This window comes from Lepidothrix coronata, unplaced genomic scaffold, assembly GCF_001604755.1.
Source record: "Lepidothrix coronata isolate B3197 unplaced genomic scaffold, Lepidothrix_coronata-1.0 Scaffold59, whole genome shotgun sequence".
Lineage (NCBI taxonomy): Eukaryota > Metazoa > Chordata > Aves > Passeriformes > Pipridae > Lepidothrix > Lepidothrix coronata.
Window position 1 is genome coordinate 4,943,407 of NW_016690239.1, and position 7,703 is coordinate 4,951,109.

Sequence of the window (7,703 nt, forward strand, 5' to 3'; positions counted from 1 at the left end):
AAAAAATTTGTGTAGTAACTGTCAACAGCTACCAGTTCCTACCTAAAAAAAAAAAGAATTCAGATTATCACCAAATGGACTTTATTTATCTTCAGTGTCAACTAGCAAACACAATTTAAAAAGAAAATCCACCTAAAATTTGGTCAAAGTTAACATCTCCATAATGATTTGGTATCCTACATTTTATTTTTCTTAACTTGTATGATGGATCCTTTTAGTAATTTTTACTTCAAAAAAGTTGTCAAAGGGTTGGAATGTCTCATGTCCTTGGGTCACAAGTAGTCATGGGTAGAACTTAGTGCCTTCAGGGACCTGTTTGTTGCATTTTGAATTCAAAAGCAGAAGCAGTGTGTGCATGTGCCTCGTCCAGGAGGCAGAAGACACTTTCTCCAGGCTTGTCAGTGGCCCTTGCTAGGTTGCCTGTGGAGAATCTTTCCCTGCTGTGCTCCCTCTTGCACAGAGAGGCCCAGGCAGTACCCTGCGGGTCAGGGCATGTCACACCGTGCTGCAGAGTGCCAGGGACAGTGAATCCAGGCACTTTAAATGCCCAAATCTCTTCACCTTCTTCTCCATTCACTGCTGTTGTGTCTAATGGATTTGGCAGAGAATTTTGACTTCATTAGTTTAGCTTTATCCAGAGATCCAGCCATCACAGATAAAAAGGGAGCTGGAGATACACAATGAGGACAAGATCCAAAATTACATCTGCTTTTTATGTTCTTAAATCTTGCTCAGTATTTTGGGATGTAAAAACACAGCACAGGTTGGCAATTTTCCTTAAGTTCTGAGGGAATGAACAGCAGGATGGAACATCAAGAAAGTATCTTTACTTTCTTGTTGTAGTAAACGTCAGGTAAATAAAGATACTTGATGTTAGTCTTACTAACTGCAATTATTTGAAATTTTAAAAGCACTCATCTTGTGCTTTTAAAAGCACTCATCTTGTGCTAAAGCACTTGAAGATGCATTATCCATACTGCCAACAGGGGGTTTTCCACTGTCAAAACTCTGTGGGCAGCTTGGAAAGAAAACAGAATACTATTTTCACTTTTCAGACAAAATACACTCTACTTTGTTTCACTCTCTACTACACTTTTCTTGTGTATTTTCATATCTTTTCACTGTTCTTAGGCAGTGGCATTAGTTTACACATCCACTGACTGTGTCTGTCCTTTTATTTTTCTGCTTATTTAAGGCTAACTCAAGTAACATCAGTGCACCTGGCATGGCACAGTCATTGCTGAGGCCACAGTCAGTCCTGATTAAGAGGAACTCACTGCAGCCTCCTCCTCCACCTGAAAGGCGATCATCTGCTATTTCTGCTTCACCAGTTCTACCCCCCAAAGTGAAACGAGACAGCGGCATTTTCCTAACAGATCCAGAGAGCTTTCCAGCCCCACCACCTACACTGATGATTGATTTTCCACCGCCACCACCGTCTGATTTCTGTGACCCACCTCCTGATTTTGTGCCTCCACCACCACCAGTCTCCAGCAGCAGTAATGGAGACCTACCAGTGCCCCCTCCACCTCCACCTGTCTCCAGTAAGCCGCCACCACCTCCAGCAAAGAAACCTGTGCCTCTTCCTCCAAAAAGGCTAGAAAACACAGGAGCAGATGGAGAGCCAAGGTCAGCTGGGCCACCTCCCACTGGAGCTGGAGGCAGGCAAGCAGATTTCATGTCTGACCTAATGAAAGCTCTTGAGAAGAAGAGAGGCAACAACTCCTGAACTCTGGGAGCAGGTGGACTTTAAGACATAGCTGGTTTTGTGAGGCATCATAGAAGTGCATGCTGGATCAGGCTCTTCCAGGAGGAATTCTCCTTCAGAGTTCCTTTTGGGGATCTCAAGAAGGTGGGGTGCCCTTTGTCCCCCTCTTTGTCTCTAGAGCCTGCTCCTTCCCCCCCTACATCTCACCACCCCCTGTTCTTGACTCCCATTCCTGCACCAGGCCAAGGTAAGAATTGACTGGAGAGTCTTGCTTCACTCCACAAGGACAGCCAGGGATGGTGGAGCAGCACTCCAGAGCCAGACAGCAAGTGAAATGCATCTTCTGTGGCTGCCTCTCTAGTGGAGCTGGAGCTAAAGGAAAAATACAACAATGTTCTCATGTGAATTTTGAGAAGCGGGAAGATCCCTTTTCACAGAATTGCCCTTAAAGGTTCTTTATTGAAAAACCCCCCGCCTATGGGGATGTTTTTTCCAATAAAAAGACCCTCTTGAAAAATGTTTTAAATAGTCTGTCTTAAAAACTAAAACCTCAGCTAGATTATTCTGAGATGCATGTCAGGGCCAGGACCATTTCCAGACAGTGTCACCCCAAATGTTACACACTCCTGTTTCTATATGTAACTCAGTCATACCTGTCAGCATTTTCAGCTGCTGCCTTGAAATCTCATTTATTTGGTTAACCTTAGACAAATAAAAATGTTTATTTTGAAATCATGTATGCTTCCCTTGGTAAGCAGGATTTTTCTTCTGTTGGTTAACATTTGTCTTCAAACTCTACCTAGAAATAATCTGTCTTGTGAAAGACTTTGTAATTATCTTGTACCTGAAAGGAATGTCTCCTCCTACAATTTTTTCATTTGTTCTCCCCATTTAATTGTCCATTGTTCATTTAGGAAGCATTCATTGTTAGTTCTCAAATAAAAATAGCTTCTATTTTACATCTGCACAAAGTGTCACAGTTAATGAAGAGGCGTTTTACTGCCAGTTGGAATGACTTAAAATATTTTTAAAGAATTTTTGCCTATACCTTCTAGTCTTTTTTTTTAATAATTCCAGTCTTTGCCTCTTCTCATGCACACTTGATCTTCTAAGATAATATAAATAATATATTTCTGTATTTTGAATTAGAAAAAAGCGTAAAAAGCAAAATGTGTTTGTCAGAATAGATTCCTAGGTCCAGAAGTGGTGGTGGAGGCAAGAGAATGACAAGCTGGTGGCAGTGCCACAGCCTGTGAAAGTTTTGGGTCACCTCTAGTCTTATTTTTGGCTTAAGGTTGGTTTGTCAATACCCACATACATGTGTAACAAGCTTGGCAGAAATAAGAAGGCTGTAACCAGTGCTTGATGTTGAGGAGCCAGACCCCTGACAAGTTGGAGCAAGGCAAGGTAAAACATGCCCAGCTCCACTAGAAGGGGTGTGTGGTACCTGGTCAAAGCAGAAAGTACAGGCTCTTGGACAGAGCTGGAGTGGAGGGTGGTGTTGGATACAAGAGGAACTTGGGGATGCACTAAAGCTGTTGCAGAACTGAGATGCTTCAGCCAGGGAAGTGCCAGGTAAGTCACTAAAACAAGCTTCATGTGACTTCCCACAGCTGAATCTGTTCTCACTTGAGACAAGCTGAAGCTAAGGGATGCTTTTCCTGCAGGAATCACGCCCATCAACACAGGGGCCATGGGACAAGTACAGCCATGGGACAACCACTCTCCTCCTTCCTTTCTTTGTCAGCAGTGTAAGCATTGCATATGGGGAGGGGAGATGTCTCACGACTGCTGGTCGGTTGCCTGTTGCTCTGCAGCCCGTGGCTGAGGAGCTGGCATTGGTGGCACGGCACTACAGCTTGTACACCCCTGTCTCTACTGCTAATTAAAGAGGAGCAGGAGGATGCAAGCTTGCGTGCTGGCCCAGTGCTTTCCCACACCACCCAAGTGGGCCTAAGCACAGTCCCAGACACAACTCAAGGAACTGCCCAGGACAGGCACATTCCCAGAAGACAACATGGACAAGTCTAAAGCAGTTTTCACTCTCCACACAGAGATCCACCATGGTGCAGCTGTGGCCAGTCAGGGCACCAGTTCATGGGCCAGGGGACTATTTCCTGGCCCTCTTACTTACCAATACAGAGTCCATCCAGCTTTTACTGGTTTTCTAGCTCCCTTGCTTTTCCTGAACTAAGCAAAAAGTGCTCACGAGGAGAGTGGTGGGTTCTCACTGTGCCCACCACTAACACAAATGTTACCTGGAGGTTTTTAATTGACATGCTGGGGCATTCAAAAGGTATCTTGGCACCTTCGAACAGCCAAACTGGGAAATGCTCTTGAGATCAGTGCAAGGGCTTATAAGCTTAGTACAAGCCTTAAGTTAAAAATGCAGGGGGAAAATACTAACTAGCTAAAAGTAGGAGGGTTAAAACTAGGAGTTAAAAAAAACCAAAAAACCAAGCCAGAAAAGAGGATTACTGTTTCCCAATCCCTTTCCATATATAACTGAGGTAAGTGTTACATGGAATCATTCAAGAGCTAGGTGTCATTTTCTGACAAGGTGTTAGGAGTGCACATCTTCAACAGAGGTGACAACAGCTGTCTGCTATCCAGCTATTTTTAAATCAAATTAATTTTATGAAATATACACACAGCATCAAAATAAAGTGGGACGTGTCTTTAGAAAAATGTTGCACAATAAGCTAATTTCTCTGATTCAAAAAAGCACTGAGACTTCAATAAGGCTTTTCTAGCATTCACTCTTCTCATCAGAACGCTCAGCCTCTCGCCCTATTTCCTCCCTTCTTTTTTGTTACAGCACAATAAACTCAATTTTATACAATTTACATCTGCAATCGTAACTCTTTCACTTAATCTTACACAAAAGAAGTTGAACTTTCTTCAAAACAAAAAAGAATTAAGGCCTACAGAGAACTCCAGAAATCAAATAAAATGCTGTGATGATTAGACCTCTATCAACTACTGTGTGTATGTACATGGTAGCACTGAGTTTGTGAAATGTAAGATTTAAACTCCATTGAAAGAACAAAGCTGCCATCTTAATGATACACAATTATTTAGCTTGATCTGGTACCAAAACATGCTGCAAAATACAAAAAGATCTTCCAATGGTGTAATTCAAAGCATTTGTAAAAACAGAAGTTAATCCTTCCACCTCTGTCTAACCTATTGCCATACAAATGGTCTGTAGATGATGGCTGTATGTATATCACTAGAGCTTACAGTATTTTGCAGCACGTTATTTTTAACCTTTCTCCATACCTCAAATGGAAGCAGTCTCAGCAGCTGCCATCTCCTTTGGGCTCTTACATCTCTAATCTGGAAGAAGGACCTCCTTCAAGACATCGCTTTTTCATCAGTCTTTAGGATTAGAAAGGTTAGAGTCATGTGGAAAAGTCCATATGTGGGGGATCAGCACTGCTGTCCCTTCAAAATTGTCCTCTAGTACAGAAAGAGCATAAGAGCACGGACTGAGCACACCTGTTTGATTACCAGCCCCAGTATTGTTATTCCCCATCTGTTCTTGCATCACTGCTCTGTTCATGTAACATGAGGGAAGAAGCAGCTCCAGAAAGACAGGTGGCAGCCAAGGATTTCAGGGAATATATCATGAAACACAGTATTAATGTTTTCATTATCATAATAAACCATAATGATTAAAATCTGGAAGTGGAAAGGGACATGGTACTAAATGCTGAGCACGATGTGGGCTCATTTCTCTAATTCTACCAAACCTAGTTAAAAGGTAGTGTTGGGATAACCATCTGCTTTGTGTTTTTCATGCACTCTTTGCCAGGCACTTTGAGAGTGGAAAAGTAGAAACTTAAATGGATAGTGGCAAAACTACAGAACAGAACTATTATTTAGCAGTTACCTTGACAGTCTCACAGGAACTGGGAAATATGCATATTCTGTTCGAGGGAAACACACAGAACAGATTAGGTATCATTAAGACTTAGGAATTCTCATGGTCTTGGGGAATATTCTAAGGCAGTGTGATCACCTTTAACAGTCAGTACTGACTATTATGAAATCAGAATAGTTACTAAAATCAGATGATGTAAACTCATGGTAAAACTAGGGGAAAGAAAATGGAGATTTGCCTTCACATAAATCCAGGAAAGAAGACATGACTGAGTTCATGAATGAACTCCTGGAGAAGAGAGAGAGCTGACCTACTCTCCGCAGCCACAGGAGTACGTGAAACCAACTTTCAGGGCTTGCTTCATTCTCTCAGACATTTTTTTAAGAACCTGAGAAGCCTCACAGGGAGCAGTACATGCCACTGCTTGTAAAACAGCTCCCATTTGGGCTGCTCTGGTTTTACCAGATGTGGATGGTGATGCTGGAGGCTTTTTTTACCTGTAACTATGGGTGATGCAGAGGCCGACTTGCCCCTAATAGGATTCAACATTTATAAAACACTTTGAAGAAAAATGCAATATAAAAATGCTCTGTATTTATGCAGTTAATCCATAAAATAAAGATGTACAGGCAGCCATGTTTGGCCCCCACAAAACAGAAACTTCCCAGATATTTGGTAAAACATGAATTGGAGATCTCCCCTTTCACCTAATTGGAAACCAGGGCTCAAGCTGCAGTGCTGCTGCATTTCCCCTGCAGACACAAAAACATTCTTTAAATCATCACTTACTTGAGTGCAACCCACTCCCCCTTAGGTGCTAATGCTGACGTTCACACGTTTCCTCACAACACCATTTTGCTTGGAATTGTCGAGAAGATGCATCAGTGCCAGGGTTTCAGTGGGCTGGAACACAGCCCAGTGCTAAAGGGTTTCAACAGGCCCCCAGCAGTCCAAACCTTTGGTCTGGAGGTGGTGCCAGCTCAAACACTGATCCCAGTGATCCAAGGAGAGCACCTTCTACCTGCACAAGGAATGCTAACCCAGGCTGAACTTGCCTAAGTTGCTTAAGCTTCAGACTGGAATTTCAGAAAACTGTAAATATCTGTTTTGTGCCTCCCATTATGATACTATTTACATTTGAACAACTGCATTTACATTTGAACAGCTGTATATCTGAGGGAAAACCACCCTGAGTAATTGTGTTGATTATAGCTAAGAAGTAAAGGCATTCAAATATTTTTTTAGTCCCTAAAAGATTTCTAATAATATAAATTTTTTTCCACACTAATTATATTTCTAGAAATAGATTTGTGAAATTTTAATTATACCACTAATAGATCCTAAAACAATCCATTTGGGATTTGGGAACAGACAAGGTAACATCAAGAAGTAACAAGCCCTCAGATAAGTGATTTTTTTTCTGTAAATTTTCTGGCATAGTGTTAGACATGATTGCTGATGTATTAATTTTGCCTTAATTATACACTAAATTTTGTGGAACTAGAGTATCAAACAAGGATAAATAGCAAGACCTAGGGCTCAAAGACCTTTAAATACTTTCCCTGCAAGATTTTTGTAAGTCCCTTACAACATAAGGTGGCTGAATAGAAAAGCTATATTTACCTGACTACATACATAGTGAGATATTTCCAAGGCAATCCTTTTCCAGATCCAATTGGTAAAATTTTCCTGAGGCTTTTTATGCATGCACCAACAATCCTTCTACTAGTATCAAAAGATACACTTTCAAAGAGCAGTGGCCCAGGCTTGATAGGCACCTGACACCAGCAAAGACACCAAAATTTATTCTGGGATAAGTCACTCCCAAGAGAGACATCTTTGCTCACTATTTAACTGAATTTTCTTTAAATCTCTATTGTCAGTTTAATGGGACAAAAGAAGATCAGAAAGAGAAAAGATGTCAAGGTATAAGTGTAAGATGATACCCTGTGCCAGCTCTGCAAAAGACTTAAGAAAATGTATGTCTGCAGAATGCAATGATATTTGACCAGTGTGTAACAGCAAGAAGAAAATTAATCAAAAGACCACATTATTAAAACTAGCTTAGATGGATTTTAAATTGATCAGTCAGTAAAAGCTATTGAGACC

At 41.4% G+C, this 7,703-nt stretch overlaps 1 protein-coding gene across 1 annotated transcript in view; it reads left to right on the forward strand.

The window, feature by feature from the left end:
• Window positions 1-2,675, forward strand: part of APBB1IP (amyloid beta precursor protein binding family B member 1 interacting protein) — a 66,197-nt gene extending 63,522 nt beyond the window's left edge. Inside the window, exons 13-14 of the mRNA XM_017817260.1 lie at window positions 465-494; window positions 1,145-2,675. Coding sequence (XP_017672749.1) covers window positions 465-494; window positions 1,145-1,729 — 615 coding nt within the window. The 3' untranslated portion in view covers window positions 1,730-2,675. The remainder of the gene's footprint in view (window positions 1-464; window positions 495-1,144) is intronic.
• Window positions 2,676-7,703: the final 5,028 nt, after the last annotated feature.